This window comes from Echeneis naucrates, chromosome 7 (assembly GCF_900963305.1).
Source record: "Echeneis naucrates chromosome 7, fEcheNa1.1, whole genome shotgun sequence".
In the NCBI taxonomy this organism is placed as follows: Eukaryota; Metazoa; Chordata; class Actinopteri; order Carangiformes; family Echeneidae; genus Echeneis; species Echeneis naucrates.
The window spans coordinates 13226376-13244566 of NC_042517.1; the positions used below are offsets into that span (position 1 = coordinate 13226376).

Here is an 18191-nt window from a genome sequence, read left to right on the forward strand (position 1 = left end):
GTGTTTTGGTATTTCTTTCAGTTGTACTCTGATTAGAGGAAGAAGTGACCGATCTGATTGGCCTGGTTATTCAGAATAAGAGGCTCTCTGTGGTTTCTGTCCAAGTTGGCTGTCTGCTTCTTCTAAGGTTCTTGTGATCTGAAAGTCATCTTCGGGTGTCCTTCGGAGGTACTTGTCAGGACGCAGGTGGGTTTGTTTTTTGTTTTTGTTTTTTTTTTTGTCTTTCTTTCCTTCTTTGTTTGATGTTTTAATTTTTTTTCTGCTCACTTACCGCTTTCCTCTCCACGCAGTTCCCCTCACGGTAACACGGCTAAAGCCCAGCGGCTCCCTGCAGTTCCTACGGACGCTGCTGCGGCGCTCTCATCCTCTTTGTGTGTCCACAAATGTCTCTGTTGACTCGGGTTTTTTTTTTTTTTTCCTCCTCTCTTTCGTCCACCGTCTTGTGTCGCAGAAACGCGCTCCGAGCCACCTTGCACCAGCCATTGGGTCTTATGAGCGTCCGGACAAGATTGCCCTCCCTTCCTCTGTGCGCTCCTGCTGCGACAGCACACGCCTCCCATTCAACTTTACAAAGGACATATGATTAGCCTACTTAGTGTAACACAATGAGCCACCCCCCAAACACACACACACACACACACACACACGCGCGCACATACACTAACTATATTCAAAAATTTCCAAGGCTCAGTTAAATCCTCTTAATTCATATCAATTCCACTCAACAGCTCATTTTATATTTACTTAACAATCACATATTGTGGCATATTTATAGAAAGTCAAAGTTTTCAAACTATCTTAACTCTCTGGACCAACATGCCCTTACTGCTGTTTGCTCTTCCCACCCATCAGGTCAACTGTTGGTGACTGTGTGTGTGTGTGTGTTATTAATAGACAGAGTTGAAGGCGAGGGTCTAAGACATAGTAGGGGTGTCCAGCCTTGACACCTCTGACTGTGACTTACAGTGCTGCCTTCCTGTGTTCGGGGAGCCAGCCTGACCCCCTGACCCGAGTGCACCCAAGACCTCTCTGCTGGAAACACCCGCCGGCCACATCAACATATTATTTTTATCCATCTCAGAACAATAGCCGCGAGAGTAATAAAATGTGTCCCGTAATGCCAAAGACGTAGCAGAGAAGGAAAAAAAAAAAAATCTTTGTGTCTCAGGGGTCTGACGTGTAATCACATAAGGAAGCTTAAATTAATGGCAGATTAAAGGTCGTAATGTGTCACCATCATATCTCTAGCTTCCTGGAACACTACAGGGCTCAATGCATCACAGACAATTCCTCCACAGTGACTTTGTTTCAACACTCACAACAGAGCTGCTCAGTGGGGCCTGCAGGGTTTTTTTTTTTCCTATTATTTATTTATTTTTTCATCAGTGCATATCTTGATGGTCTGCTACGATGGCAAACATCCAGATTGAAAATGCTGTTAACACAAATATCACAATAAAAAAAAAAAAAATACTCATCTAAACTCAAATTCGAAAAATTCCTACCGTGTGCCTAATCTTACCAGTACTTTATTTTACATCAGGCTATGGGGATAGGTCACTGAGCTCCACAGTGACCCTTTTCGGGGAAGTTTCCACAAGATCCCAGGATGTTGTCGGGAGGGGTGGCAAGGCGAAGCTGCATCTTCCTGTCCTCATGATAAACATGGAAGACGGATCAAGTCTAGCCCAAGCAACACAGATGAGAGATTTCAGCCTTCATGTCATATACAGTAACTGACATAATTAATGAAAAGCAACAAACACTTTTGTATCTGCGATTGCCCACACCAATGTTTCTTTTCAAAGCCGCACAGGAGAGGAAATTTTCATCTGACATGAAAGGGAAAGGAAGGAAGCAAACATCTGCGGGTTGGAGATGGAAATAAAGTAATTATTATTAGTTTTTATTTTGGTGCCCCTATCCCCCTGCCTTCCCAAGCCTCCCTCTGGCTCTTAGCATTTTACTCCCCCATTTCAGGATGGGAGTACATGGCTAAATGAATGGTTTGGTTTCCTGCAAAGCCACAGCAAAGAAAATTAGATCTTTCCTGCCTTGGTTAAACTACTCTGTGTTTTGGGGTTATTTTGTTTGTTTGTTTTCATGTGCTAATACTTGAGCTAACAGTATGTCCAGTATGAACACAGTATATACCTGCAATCCAGGTTTTCTTTTTTTTGTGGCGCTTTTGATGAAACACAAGACGCTAAAAACTGCTAAAATGACAAAAACTGGTCTTATGGTGAAGCCATGGAGCAAATTTGGATTGCAAGTACTTTTTTTTAAAAAAACTGTACAATATACTAGAAATTAGATTTTCAAACAATGCTGGCTTCAACATCTCAAGTGTTTGTCTTGTCTCTTAGAGCTGAATAGACACTCTGCAGGATCCACTTCCTCAGATGGAGGCCATCAGAGGGGTTGAGGGGGAAAAGGAAAGTCAAGGAACTGACACCTAACCACCTCCCTCCCCGCTCCCAAACACACACGTCCTCTCTTTGCCCACTGTTGCACCGCCCATTCCACCGTCTCTCATCACGTTATCAGCTCAGGAGGAAGCAGGGTGGTGCGTTCTGATGTGGCTGCACACACTGGATGATTCTTGGCCTATGTATTTTAGCTGTGTGCGTTGCACGTCACACATTGTCCTTCACACGCATCTAAAACTCCAAGTACTGTGGTGATTTCAGGTGTGCCTCATGGAGTGTACACATGGTGAGAATAGGTTTAAGCTGCTCTGCTCACTCTTCACACGACCTTTGTCATAAAGCTCCAGTCAGCTGAAGTCGAGGCGATGCTGCACTGAGGTGGACAATAGACTAAGAAGGGTGGAACTTCCTGGCCGCAGACAAGCAGGTCAAAGGTCAGACACGATGCTATACCTTTTTTTGTGGTGACATCGTAAAGATCACACTCCAGTACTCTATGCGCTTTGAGTCCTGTTAAACAGTGGCATGACAGGTTTCTCCCTAAAAATCCATGTCGCACTAATCACTTAGACCCAGACAACAGCAACGGCCTGTGCCAATCAAGTGTGTGAAGCAAGTGTGCCATGAGTGTGCAGGCAGGATGGCGGGCTGCTATGGCAAACCGACAGTATGACCCATTATCAGTTGATTAGTGAGCAAGTCTCGCCTTTTCCTGTGAGTGGCTCTGTATTTGCAAGCATACAAACGCGGGAATAACAGCGACTAATGCACTTTGGCATGAACTTCAAACAGCCTACTGTCAGGAAAGCTAATCTGTATCTTTTTCCCCCCTTCACCCTTATCTTTAGACAATAAAGATAGCCTATCTCATCCCATTACAAGCTGCCTGCCTCCTGCCTTGCCAACGATATGCCTGACAACCAGCCCAATAGTGTGTGTACCGAAGGGACTACTGGGACACTTTGATTGCACTATCGACCGTTAATATTGTGCTGCAGGGAAAAGTGTTATACCAAGTTTCTCGACCAAAATACAAGTTTGGCCTGCTTCATTGTGTTTGTCCGTAAACATGTCTTCGTAGAGTAAAACTATTAAATTCAGTTTTCTGGAAATGCTCCATTATGCCAAAAGGTTTAACACTTCATTGGCAGTGTAACATAGTGTGAAACCCAGAGGGGCTCTCAGTAGCACAGTTGTGGCATTGTCTCCTTCAAGTCAAGGAGAATTTTAGTTCAGGAAGTGGACAATAGTACTGTGCAGTGGCACAGATTTAGTCTTTATATCTGACTTAAGGAAGAGTTTATATTCACTTGCCTCATTTTGGAAATGAAAGCACTTGTATATTTAAAAAGAAAAAAAAAAAAGTGAAAGATGGGTTGACAGTTTTTGCGAGTCAGCTTTTAACCCCACAACTAATAGAGGCAGCCTGGGTTTGTTCAGACAAACATTACACTGAACCAACTCTTTTCTTTCAAGACACACTCTTACACACCTTGTATGTGGCTTATGTGTCACTTCCTCAGAAAGTAACTAGCCTCCAGCTGTGCAACTGATGTTGCAGCGACATTTGAGTTCATTTCCTTTTAGCAAAGGAAACAAAGTGCAAAACAAAACCTAAACCAAATAAGCTCAATTAAAACATCCAACAAAGTAAAACAAGAAATACAAACAAAAATCAAGAGGGAGAAATTAATCAGAGCCAGGGTTTTCTTGAACCAACTTCAGAAAAATGAGATGAGGAAATGAACAATAGGCAAGGAAAAGGGATGGAAGAAAGGAGGTGGGTGGGTGGTTCTGAGGCAAACGAGTGAATGTCTCTTCTCCTCTTGATTTGCAGGGTTTTTATCTGGCAGTTGCATCAGAGTAGGGAAAGCGTGGACAATGACTGTAGTGGCGTCGCGGCTGGACAGTACTGACAGACAGGTTTTCTTCTGCTGCTGATTAAAAGAAGTGCAACAATAGGGTGGAGGGATGTAGTGGACAGATGTCCTCACTACACAGACAGACAGGGAGACACACACGCACACACTTACACACCAAAGGTCACATCAGATCACTCATTATGTAGTTACTTTTCATAAAAATGTAACAAAATCCAAGAAACCATTTACATTAGAAGACCTTTTGATGTGTCCAAAACAACAAAGAAGTTACAAATACAAAGACATTTTTTATTGCTTTCTGCTCATAAAAACAATGTTGGTTTAAAAATTCAGTTGTCAGGAAATTTGAAACATCAGAGCATTTCAAAAGTAAACATGTTTCCATCTTTGAGAACAACTCTAAAGATTTGATTTGTCTAAAATGTATCACATTTTGCATTTAACGCTTGTTGAAAGTCCCGAGACTTAACATGTGACATATAGATCCAAACATTTGCATAATTAATAAAATAAAAACTGCACATCATCAGCTTAGTGTTAAAAAATATATATGTAAAGAATATTCCCACATAGAAGTGAAACAAGTCAACCTCAGAGTGCTCCGTATCCATGATACCAGGACCAAAAAAAAAAAAAAAAAAAAAAAAAAAAAAGTGAGAGCACCTCACATAACACTGAGGTTGATATTGGGTTTAAGAGATACTGTCCCCTGCTGGTTGAACCAACAGCCATTGATCTGCAGACAGCAGCAGCAACAGCAAATGATGACACAAGATCACCAACACAGTTAGGATGAGAGGATACAGCTCATAAAAACGAGAATTTTAGGTCATCAAAATAGAAAAGCTGACAGCCCCAAGGGCCTCATGGATCATTTTAGTTATGTTAACATAACCTGAAACTATTCCCAGCTTTCACCCAATGTCCAACAAAGATGAACAAGATGAAAAAAAATATATATATTTCACAGAAAACAAGATACATACAGAACATTTCTAAATTTGTTTTGGTAAAAAGATGGTTAAAAAGTGTGCTTTTGAAATATAAAATATTGCACTGCCCCACAAATTCTTAACTCACAGTTTGATTGGTCTAAGGCAAGTTTATCCTAGTGTGTGCCAAATGGCATTCAAAAGTCTTGCATAAGACAAAGTAAAGCCTTTAAGGATTTTAGTAAATTGTAGATTATTCAACAGGCATGCCATCTTCAAAATACCTAACCCTATACCCTGTTAAATAATAAACCACCACAGAAAATGCCCCAATTCTGGACAACTGGCTTTGTATAAGAGCGCTGACACTGACACTATTATCTCGCTTTCATATTTTCCCTGTGTAACATTAACATCAACCAATAGACGAGATACTCTGCACCTTCTTTGTGCCAAGTGACAACTTCTGCTCATTTATTGGCAACACTGTTCAGAGTGGGCCATTGAACGCATGGAAGTAAGACTCAATTTTAAAATAGTGGTGCAACCTAGGAGAGGAAAGCATGAGGAAACTACGAAGAAAAAGAGAGCACTCAATCAACCTGAAGCAGGAAGAGGAAATTATGTCACAGCAACAATGTAATATTTCACAACAACTGCTGATTTTCACATGTCAACAGAGTGATGGTTATCCAACGAATTATCTTTTCATAAAGCAACAGGTTTGCAGATGATTGTTCTTTAGCTCTCCACTATAGCAGGACCACCAATATGGCAGTAATGCCCCCCCCCGCATCTTCCAGTCATAACCATGATGGAGCTAACTGTCCTTGCAGTCAACTATCTTCACAAATGTGCACATTTACTTCACTGGACAGACGCAGGCAGACTCGCCATATCCTCCAGTCTCCTCCCACTGAGCAACCTGACCTATGTTCCAACTAGCAAAGGAACTGAATTCAAGGGCACTGAATCCAGGAGGTGCATATTTGAAGTGGCTCATTCAAAAAAGGTTGGCAAAGGCAGTAGTGAGGACATTTCACTGGATTTTAGAGAGTCCACTGGCCAGAAGGAGCCTGAAGGGGACAGTGGAGCGTGACACGGTTAAAGGCAGTCTGTGGAGACCTGCAAAAACAGAAGAAGAAGAGAAAAAAAAAAAAAAAAAAAAAAAGGACCACAAGGTCACACACAATGACAAGGTGGAGTACAAACTTACAAAGCTAAGAAAAATAGTGATTTAGGTTAAATGAAAGTCTATTAATCACAGAACAAAAGTAAGTTAGGAAACTATGGGAAAGCACAACAGAGTTGCCACAGTGCAGAGATCCTATCTTTACTGTGAGGAAAGGGATTGCGTGTTTGTGTGTGCGCAGTTGGCGAGTCACTGCTTTGAAAGCTTGTTTGTGTTGGGTGGAGGGTTAGAGGGCGTGTGTACTGCGAGGGGTCTTGGGTGGTGTGCCTGAAGGTCCCCAAGGGGGCCCACTCTCCTCTTGTCCCTTTCCACTTTCCTGAAATAATTGTATTCATTCTATCTGAGGAAAAGAGACCAGCCCATTGGGAAATGACACAGCTATCCAAGTCCAACAAATTTCAGTGCAACGCAGTTTCACTGGCATAGAAATATGTGGATACGTTTCACTGCTATGAACTCAAAAATCAAAGTAGACTGACCAAAGGCACGGATGAGCTCCCTCTGAACTGCCCAGGTGACTGTCTTGATCAAGGAGGCAGAAGTGAGACCAGCAAACAGCATGTTATAAAGGAAGACAATGTAGAAGTTCCCAAGCCAGTTATATCGACCAAAGTCTCCCAGCAGATCAAAGCGGGTGATTCCTATTGTAATGGAGAGCAGAGAAAATATGGAAAATGTGAACCATTTCATCAAACAGAGCTTCACCTGCAGATTTAGGATTCATGGTATACAAATGCCCTCTTGTGGAATATACTACAACTGCAAGAAAACATTTGAATCACTCCTAAGCATTACATTCTAGATCCTGTCTCCCAATGCTTGAGATAATTGTTACATACAATGAGTGTTAAAATTTTACACTAACTGTATCATTCTTATACAAGTATTGCAGACAATATAAAAAAAGAGAGCAATTTTTTTAAACAATCTCTCTCACAAACTGACCTCACCAGCATCCATTATTTGGTCTGGCCTTTTTGCAATGCATTGCAGGGAGACAGTGCACATCAACATCAAACTCAAAATTCAATTGAATAATCCATTTGTCATTATGTTTCGTTCTCACCAAGTGTGCGTGAAAAGACTGGCAATGCAGAGCTCAGGATTAGTAGTGAAACACAGTTTGCAATTATCTGGAAAAAACATTTAAATTTAGTGGTTACTATAAACATATCAATAGTACATCAATAGTCAGTTCTTATGTCACCACAAGTTTATATTTAGATACCTGTGTGAGGTTAGTGTCCTGTGCACGAGGCAGGAGACTGGTGAAGAAAGGAGAGCTGTAAAAGCCTACCACTGAGGACACCATTAGGTAGCTGAGAGTTATTTTAAGGACAACACTGGAATGCAGAGTAATGCACTCATTCATTCATGTTCTACCAAGTATCTGTTTCTGGGTTGCGAGGGGTGCTGGAGCCAATCCCAGCTCACACTGGGTGAGGGTGAGGGTGGGGTACACCCTGGACAGGTCATCAGCCCATCACAGGGCCAACACACAGAGAACAGCAACCACTAACACCTACGGACAATTCAGTGTCACCAATTAACCAAAACATGATGTCTTTGGACAGTGGGAGGAAACACACACAGGGAGAACTCCACACAGAAAGGCTCTAGGTCCAGGAACCGAACACGATTCTTCTTGAGAGGCAACAACGCTAACCACTACTCCACTGTGCTGCGTTATGCACTCATATGGCTAATAAATAACATGCAGTAGGCACATTTATATGTTATTGTATAAGAATGCAAGTAGTTAATGTCTGTGTGCACAGACTCATAGGCAAATGGGATGAAAGGATACAGAATAAGGACAACTTGAACTGCAGCGCCTAGTGAGCCAAACATTGAGAAAGAGGCCATTCCTAGGTGAGGGTCCTATTTAAAAACAAACAAACAACAAAAATTCATAATCACGAGCTTCTACCAGCTAGCTGCACACCTTTGTTCACAATACTCAAAATCTCGACCATTTCCTTCTTTCAAAATCCTCACCTCCATTCCTCTGGGCATAGCTGTCTCATCAAGCAGCAACTCCAGCACATTGAAACACACCATTAATACACACATCACCTGAAGAAATATAGGTTAGCAATTAAACAATAAAATAGTCCATCATCTATGTTAAGAAATGAAAGCTAAAGCAAGCTAAACTAAATAAATAAGAGTGTACCGTCAGTGCGAGGAGCATTAGCATGGCCAGTGGATAGCCCAGATTTCGCTGCCATGGTGATGCCTTCCTACGTGTTTCTTTGGGGATAGTCAAATGGAGGAAAGAAAAAACAAAAACAGACAAAGCAACAACAAATGAATTTATAGCAAATAACGATTGGTAACTGTTTAAAGGTAACTATACGGGCAAATACAGCAGAGGCCTGTTCAGTCAGTCTCACCTAGAGCAATTCGCTTGCTCTGGACTGTTTCATACTGTTTTTTCATAGCTTCCATGTTCAGCCTAACCCAGCATGACGTATTCTCACCTTCAATCAGAGAACAACACACAATAGACACAAATAAGTCAATCTGTTAGCTTTTAACTGACTGGCAGAGGTTTGTTCATTGTGGCTCTCTTACAGTTCAGTTTTCTGGAGAGGGAGTCTTCCTCAAATGTGGTGCAACTCAGTGCGTCTTCTACATCTTCCAAAAGCTGAAGGTGATAGGATTGACAAATCAATTAGGAAATTACAGTCACAAAACAACTTGACATGTAAATGCTAGTTTATATGAAATGGGCATTTTTAGCCATGCAAGCTACGTCAGTTAGGTAATTCCTGACTGGGGGGGGGGGGTTACTGTGGATCTAGGCAGGTTAGAAGGTGACAGATAGAGGCTGTTCGTCGAGGCAAATGAATTCCATAATTCTAAACATGATGTCTTTCCACTTCTTACTATCCCTGCTGTATGGTTCACGTCATTTAAATGTCTCAATCACAGTCGGCTGATTGAGGGATGGGATGAGCTCAATGCTGGCTTTGGCTGGTTTTGATTCTCATATTCGGCATATTCAATTGGATAATGCCATGTTCTAAGATGCCTAATGAGGCTAGCGGTGCTGAAATGCTGTTGGTTGTTTCCACCTCAAGGGATGTCATCGTGACATACATTGCAGATAACAAATTTTACATCTTTGTCAGATACTACTTCCAGACGGGAGAACTCATGCTGCCACTGGCACGCTCTGCTTTGCTGTGCAGTAATTTGTGTCACGTGATAGGCTTTTTTGATCTGCGCTTTTGGGCTTCTCCGATCAAGCTATTTTTAGCCAATATCACCGATCAATAACCGATCAAGCGAACTCTACAGTAAATAAAGTGGGTTTATCCTCTGTGACATCACCAAGTTTCAAAACAGTTAGGAAGCTCAGAGTAGAACGCTCCATAGCTGCCATCTTTCTAATGCCTGGCTCAGCCAAATTACTGGCCATCCCAGTAATGAGCAAAGAAAAGGGTTTGTATGGAGCCGTGCCTTTGGTGCATCATGTTTTGAGGTTAATTTAAAAAAAAAAAAAAAAAAAAAAAAAAAGCTCAGTCACTCATCCATTTATTCTGACCTTTAGACCTTCCGACCTTATATTTCAACATGGGAGTCTGGGATTGACTTGCTTTGGAGGAATGCTAAAATGCCTAACAAAGTACTGCAATTTTTTGGCAATTACACTTCTGCCTTTAAGTGTCACTTAGGTCCAGAATTAAATATCTGAACAATGACATAAATATAATAACCCTGATTATCCTACAATTAATATCCGCTCAAATATTTTAACTGTCAAACAAGTTGTTTTGACTACATATTTGTTAAATCAATGACAAGTATTCTCACCAAAGTGCAAATTAGCTACCTTTCATGTATTCAAATGCAAAAATACAGCTGTACCATATATCAGTTCTATACAGCAAGTACTACACACTATTTACAATACTATAATAATTTTAGCACACATTATGCGTTACTTCTGGATAAAAAGACAATGAAATGATAGTTTTCCAAGATTTTTTGGAGATTATTTTTATTTTGTTTTTATTTGTGAATGTCTGACACATTTCTTTTGTGGGACTGGGGAGAAATGGTTTGCAGTAGCTGCAAACAAGTAGCCCCCCCCACCCCCCCAATGTATTTTATTCTTGCTCTTATGCTAGACATTAGATTGGTAACTCACCCGTGGTTTGACTAGTAGGCTGCCAGTAACACTAAACATTCTGGATAATCCAAAAGGAGTACACACTGAGGAGAGAAACACACAGATGGTGATAAGCATGTCATATGCGACAGTTTCTGCTCATACACACACACAGAGAGAGAGAGAGAGAGAGAGAGAGAGAGAGAGAGGTGTACTTACACAAAAGCAGCAACACTCCAAACAGAGAGATGCCTGAGTACAGGTAGGGAAGATAATACTCCCAAAGGTCTGAAATTCAGAGAAGCCACTATATCAACAAGCAGATCAAACAAACGCCTGTGTCACTGAGAGATCTTCAAGTATAATATGACACAGCTGGCTTACCATAAAGACTCTTTCTAGCTATGTTGTCATGGAGGAGGGCTGAAGCCACCCACACAATGCCCAGCACAAGCAGAGCCAGCAGCAACAGCAGCACAACTGCTTCATACACTCGTGCCATCACTCCCTATATACAGCAAAAAAAATAAAATAAATAAAAGATCCTTTGTTACAAACAGTTTCAAATATAAGTCATTATTGGCAAGCATTTCTTAATTGGTTTGCAGGTGTAGAATGCTGCTGGAGAATGCTACCTTTTTGGACCCTACAAATCCCTCAGACTCTGTAAAGAAGTAGGCAAATGGCATGAGGAAGACCAGGGACAAATTGGAGAAAAGGAAAACTAGGTTCCACAATCCTGGAAAGAAAGAATTTTTGTTAAATATATATTTTTCAAATATTAGTTTTTGGTACAAACATTGGTACAAACTGCACTGAAAACATTACAAATGAAAGCCACTAACAGCATAGCATAAGCTAGCATTCACCTGTACCAATAAAGACTGTGTTAACTATAACTATTAACTAGAGGAATTGAATAATGACGATGATAATGATAATAATAATAATAATAATAATAATAATAATAATAATAATAATAATAATAATAATAATAATAAGTAATGTATAAATACATCTTAAGTACTTGATTGAACTAGCTGGATCCCTTATTTCCAAATGGAAACAATGCACACAGCAAGCAGCCTCTCTATCAATAATAATTATCTGCTTCTGTTTGTACACATGCCTGTGTTGTATTGATTTGGAGGCGTTTACCACTGATCCCCATTCAGTTTCAAACAGCAATGATGTCCAAAATGATCAACCTTTCCTTTTGTGTAAATAAGGAATAGGAAATACCGTGAATAAGAGATCCATTGAGCCATTGCATGTAATAGCTCTGAGGGAATGTGAGCAACACCTCATTGGATAAAATGGAGATGGGGAGAAGAAGTACAGCACACACTGCAACAGACAGGGTGAATGTACACAACCACAGCCTGGAGGAGGAGGGGGGGGGAAAAAAAGACAAGCCATCAGGGGAGTCACCCGTTTGTGTTTTGACTCAGTCTAACGACACTGCCCTAGTGACATAGGTGGGTGCCCTGGGTAAAGCTAATACACTGACAGCGTGTAGGGACAAAGGGCAGAGTGACATCACAATGCCCTAGACCCAACCGCCAAATAAACACACAAGTGCACACAAGAGGGGTAATAATTCTACCTATAAATGGGCTACTGCATTCGTATGTAGTTACATTGACTAAGGGCACTCATTCACACTGACACTAATCAAAGTGAGTGAGAACAGATTGCGATGGGTCCGTTAATCATTAGAGGGTTTCACTTACGCAATTTTATTGACTGTGGCATCTTCAACATCCTCTGTAAGAAAATGGAGAAAAAAGTAAGATTACTCCTATTATGATATATTCCTATACTTGTTGATTAAAAATAATTACACAGTTAAGTGCAATCAGGTAAAATGTTGAAATATGAACATATGTTGTGTATGGAGTCCATATAGGACAGATGTGCTCAGCCATGTCCATATAAGTATAGAAAAATGTTTTCACCGGCCTTAGAAAGGGGGCATGTTTGGAACATTTTGTTCAAGGAAAACCCAGAGTCTGTAGTTAAAACTGTACCACATGCCAGACGAAGGACAAGAAGTGGAGTATACAGAATAGCAAACACTTTTGCATCAAAACAAATTCTTGTAAGTTGAAATCTGCACTGACCAATAATTCAGATTTTGACGTTTACAGAAATAACATTGTAACCTCTTCCCATGCAAATGCTGGCACAGCTGTTTACCAAGGTAAAGCCCGAGGAGCAAAAACCAGTTCTTCTATCCTTAATGCCAAAGCAGCTCTGTAAAGTGATATTGTGTAATCTTCATTTTGCTGCAAGGCACAACTGTTGTGCTGCTGCAACAATATTTACAACAAAGGGTGAGCAAGATATGGAGCAAAAGAAAGAAAGACAGAAAGAAAAAAAAAAAGAGGTGGCCGTGTGCAATGCTCCAAACCACCCCACAGCAAAGCAGAGACTTGGCTAGTTGGACATCCTACATCTGCTTCCAATAGGGAAGTTATTGGATTTATTATGTAACTGTCAGCCCAGTCACACTATTAAAAGTTACACTTAAAAACATCTATACATAAGGAAAAAAAAGAAAAGAAAAGAAAAACCCCTCAGATCCAACTGTATGAGGTATGCCTCATTTATACAAATGGTTGTTTGAAATTTGCAATGGTAAAGATCAATGTGGCATTAGCCAAAACCTTTTTTTTTTTACCCTTAAGACGTTACTGGCAGTAACGTCTTAAGGCTTCAGGTCCTAGGATCCTTAAAAATGGTTTAGTAGTGGACATTTGCTTTTACAACTGTGTTTTTCTTGTAGCTACATTCTCATCCACCCCTTAACTGCCTGATGAGGTAGTTGCATGTTACAAAACACCCTTCTTTGCCTTGGTCTGCTTTTGCCAGTGTCCAGGGTCTTGGGATGAAATGGACAATTCTGCTAAATTGTAAACTATATTTATCGTAAGCTAAATATACACTTGTATTTAAACATGGGAAAAGGCTAACATTCACATCTAGACGTACATTTCTTGAAACAAAAATGTTTTTAAACAGCTGTGTGAATAGAAAATGTTGATTACTTGTTTAAACTCAATCATACATTCCGTTTCTGAACACGCATTTCCCATGTGTGGCCTAAATACTCCTCTTCATTTAAAAAAAATAAATAAATAAAAAAAATCCTAAAGAACATGCTTGTCAACAATATCAATTCCCTGCCAGGCAATTGTGTACAAGGTTTTGATGGATTTTTGTTCCCCCCACAGTACTATTTATGTTCTATGCTTATTAAAATTGGGGAAGAGAGGCACTTAGAAAAAACAACTCACCTGTGACAAACTCTGCAGTCTTCTTGAAGTGGGTAAGTATGAGGTAGGAGACCATGTATAGGCATGTAAACAGGAGCACACAGATCTAAATAAGAGACAGAAAGGAATTTTAGTCGGATCATGTTTGCTATCCAGTTGTAGAATGTGGCAAAACAGGACATCTTGTTATTTTTTTTAAAGCAGGCAGTTACTTGCATCAGTAACGCACAACTTCGAAAATTATCACAGTCCTTTCAACGATACTAACATATAGGCTGGCCATATGTTTTTTTAATTAGTTTGTCTTAAAAGTGAGGATGGATGATTGGCACGTGGGCCAAAGAGAGAAAAATTCAGTGAGTAATGGCACACATTGGATAACAGCTACAAGAGAGTAGGCTTGGTTCTGATAAAAAGCAACAAGAAAGTAATTAAGTAAGTAAGTAAATAAACAAACAAATAAAAAAAACAGTCATGTGTTCTGGTTAATGAGCAAACAGACAAAATCATTCCCCATTTTTTCAAGTGAGACAGATGGAGTCTAGGGATTACCACTATAATCAAAAAAGAGAATGAGTGACAGTGATAAATTAAGGATTAAGGGGGATGAAAGAAGGGTTAATACCAGTGGATAACAACAACACTGTCTATATCACTGTCTGACATCACACACACACACACACACACACACACAAATCTATCAACAAATGCAGGTTAAACCTATATTCATTCAGTGAACAGTATGTTGTCTGGTACAGAACAGACAATGACATCTAACACTTGTATGACAAAGAAAACTATCAAAGAATAGCTACTCAAAGAATTCTAAATAAAAAACATATATACCCACATCTTTCAAATGAACTTCATACACGCAAATGTATATCTAATAAATGTGTCTCAACTGCATGAAGCTGTCTGGAGAAAAAAAAAAATGTAACAGAAAAAAAAACTAAACAAAAAAAAAAAAAAAAAAAAAAAAACCCCAACTACATTTTCACACCTCAGGTTGACAGACACATCTAAAACGCAATCCATGTTAATAAGTGAGAGAGGCTGTATGCAAAGTGTAAGTGGTAGAACATAAAGGCTGTTGGTAATAGGAAGTCACTATCTGAGCATTAAGGCCTGACATTTCTTGCACACCCAAATTACTTTCTCGCAAAGCTATGTCTAGAAAACCTATTAACATTTTGAACGACAAGCAAACCAAAACTACAGGTCTGAAGTTGCACTTCATGCCCATTTCACACTTGACCATTGATAAACATTGAAGAAGCAGGTTTACTCTTCTATGATTTTCCTCCTGCTTTCTTGAAAGACATAACCATGGGGGTGATCTAGTACCTTCCACTCAACATGATGTACATGCACTACTGACAGTTAATGTGCCTGCATGATTAACAGGAATTTTTGTTCCAGTGTTAAAACAATGTCATGAGCCCTTCCCTGCTGGTGAAGCTGGATAAAGACTCATAATATCATATAATCACTTTCCAGAGAACAAGGTATGTTTCATGTTACATTTCATTTGTAGAGCAATACACACTGTTAATTGTGATGTTCATTAGCAGCATACTAGCAACATCATGCAAACAATGGAGTGTGCACAACACCTAATCAGCTCAGTGGGCAAAATTGTTCAATAATGCTGCATACTTGGCAGGTAGTTTGCTGTTGTTAATCTTACCAAAGCAACAGTAGGGAACAAAGGATGGATGGTGTGAGCAATTGACCAAGGGCAAAATAATACCTTGTTAGTTTACCATGTTTGAGAGGACACATTCTGATTGGCATTCTCAAGAGCTGGCAGCACAAAGTGAGCCAGGGCTAAGAGTTTAAATGTGTTCAGCATGAAAAGGGGATATCTTTGTATTGAACACAAAGTCCCAGGGCTCCAAGTTCTTGCCGACCATTTTAAAATGATCAAAAGGTCACAGTGTAGCCTAAACCTCTTTTTGCTACTTCAAACAAAGAAACAACAATGCTCAAATGCTATCACGTCTTGCCTAACCTTTTAGTTCCTTTGAGAATTCAAAATGAGCATACAGGAGATTGGCAATGGCAGATGGGCTCCTTATGAGTGTGCCGCCTCAGGGGCACTTCTTGACCAGAAAAACACATTCAGGGAAAGAATCTTTTTTCACGAGGATAGATTGGGTAAGAGCTATACATGATTTGTTCAACAGCCATAAATAACTTTGGCATTGCAAGACTTAGCCAGAAGACAGTGGGCAGCTACTTGCTTTCATCAATTGCTATGTGTCAGCCAATATTTAATAGTTTTGGCATGTAGAACAGACAGCAATTTAAATTATGGTTAGGTACTTAGGTCTGAGAATACTTCGAAATATTTTAATCCTTTGTAAATAACATGACACTCTACTGTCATGCTGGATTAATATTATACAGTATGCGCAGATGCTAGAGCATACATTGATCCTTGTAGATGACTCTTGGCTGAGGGTGCAGCCTGTGGGTGTGTACTCATGGCTCTACTATTTACACCATCTCATATGGTATTTTTTTAAGAAACTACACGTTGCATTTATTTCTTATCTGAGATGTTATGCATTGCTGCATCAGCTTAAAAATATGTCTGACTGCAATCAAATTTTACCTTTGATAAACTTAGTAGAGAGGGATGAATAGCTTTTCCTTTAAGCTTCTAACATTGAGCGATGCAGTAGCAGCTGAGTAGCCTGAAGCAGCACTGGGGAGAGGCAGTAAGCTTAAGACTTGAGGCTTAAGAAGGGGGTGTCGACTAGTCTTTAGGTCTTTAGGTGAAAGGGACAATGACAAAACAAGGACATTAAAATGAATATAGGAACTTGATTTGTTGTCCTTTTAACTTTAATTCTTCTCTACAGTTTAAAAGATAAACTTGCTAGAAAAAGTGATCTAGATTGAAAGTTGAAGTCAGCCACCTCTTCGAAACATGCAGTTGCAAAATTATTTTCATTGCATGTTTTATCAGAAATATCTCTGCTGAGCACTGCCCATAGAATCTGACTGTACTTTTAAAGATTAAAGGTCGGTATCCGTGTGCCTTGCTGTAACTGTACTGATATTTCTTGCCTTTCTAAGTCTGAAGTTCACCAGAGACTGCTGTTGTCACACTAAACAGAGTCCATTACTGAGAGAGTGGAAACAGCAAGAACAAAAAAAAAAAAAGAAGAAGGTTAAATGCATTATTAACTGCGTTGTAAATCAGAAAATGTAAAAGTAGGGTTGCAACCCATTAAAACCAGTTGGAGGAAGATTTGGGAGTGACCAAACAGCAGAGGAGTCCAGATGACTGGGACCAGCTGCACAAACCCGTTTGGACTCAAGTCCGGTTCACTGCCGGATTTATAGCGATAAGGTCACAGAAAAGTTAGATTAAACTCATTGTTGCACAAACGGTCGGAGGGGCTGACGCCTTTGCGGCCCTTTCTGACGGTTTAGTGATCACAGATCATTGTCAAACAAGCATAACAACGGGCAAAGCAGCGGGGCCGGGCTGCGCTGATGAGGTGGCTGATAGCGTTTTGTTTCTGCGGAGACCTCATATGCATATTAACCGCCGTTTAACTCCGTTAGCCCGGTTCTACTCACGATGGTCTCCCGGACCCGGTTGTGGAAAAGTTGCTCCCTAACCGACACGTCGTCCGTTTCCATTCTCCGAAACCATTCCAGTGTCCTCTGTGGTAGTTTACAAGGTCTAAGGACGCGGCATCTTCTCAGAAATGCTGTTGGTGACAGCTGAGCTAGCCTGCTGCTAACCGAGCTCTGATAAGACCACAGGGAAGGGGGGCTGGGGGGCGGGGCCACGGCGAGGGGCGGGGCCAAGACAGGTAGCTGTCAATCATCGTTATCATTGAGCGATAGATGGGTTTACTTTACTCATCCCAAGTTGGAAAATTGTGCATATGGTGCAGCAAAAATAACAAATAAAACGGAGAGCAGCAATTTCTCCTCAGTAGATGTATACAAATGGCTGTAAAAAATGATGTAATGTGGACAGAATAGAGAAAAAAAATACACCCCCCCCCAAAAGAAATCCCAAAGAAATACTATAACAGGTTACATATGGGAATTGGATGTTAGATTAGATTAGAATCATAAAAACGTATGCAGTGCATGCTTCCTAGCAGGGTTTGCATATTAAATTATGACGCTTATTGAAATGTTTACTTTGCTTCTTTTCATTTTTACACACCTTATCTTTAGACCGTTTCCTTGCCTTATCAGCTGAACGATCAAGGGACCTAAATGTTGAGGGCACATCATGTGTTAAGGCCACAGCCTACTTCATTGTCATGAGCCAAAGTCCATCTGTTGCAACAACATGCATCAACTTCAACTAGGGTAAGGA

The 18191-nt window shown here is 40.3% G+C and overlaps 1 protein-coding gene across 3 annotated transcripts; it reads right to left on the reverse strand.

Annotated features, from left to right (window-relative positions):
* Positions 1-41: 41 nt before the first annotated feature.
* On the reverse strand, positions 42-17577 carry lmbr1l (limb development membrane protein 1-like). Of its 3 annotated transcripts, XM_029505874.1 has the most exons (18): positions 17432-17577; positions 13856-13940; positions 12290-12323; positions 11799-11938; positions 11192-11295; positions 10941-11064; positions 10776-10844; positions 10596-10660; positions 9014-9086; positions 8833-8919; positions 8613-8689; positions 8435-8512; positions 8244-8317; positions 7665-7755; positions 7503-7569; positions 6916-7077; positions 6345-6369; positions 42-259 (listed from the first exon to the last, which is right to left on the reverse strand). In XM_029505874.1, the coding sequence occupies exons 1-18, from the start codon at positions 17492-17494 to the stop codon at positions 67-69; spliced, it is 1611 nt and encodes a 536-aa protein (XP_029361734.1). In that variant the 5' UTR covers positions 17495-17577; the 3' UTR covers positions 42-66. The 3 variants fall into 3 exon arrangements, with proteins under 3 accessions (XP_029361734.1, XP_029361735.1, XP_029361736.1); XM_029505875.1 differs by lacking the exon at positions 42-259 and having other exon boundaries at positions 4580-6369; XM_029505876.1 differs by lacking the exons at positions 42-259; positions 8244-8317 and having other exon boundaries at positions 4580-6369; positions 7665-7767; positions 8433-8512.
* Between the last annotated feature and the right edge of the window lie 614 nt (positions 17578-18191).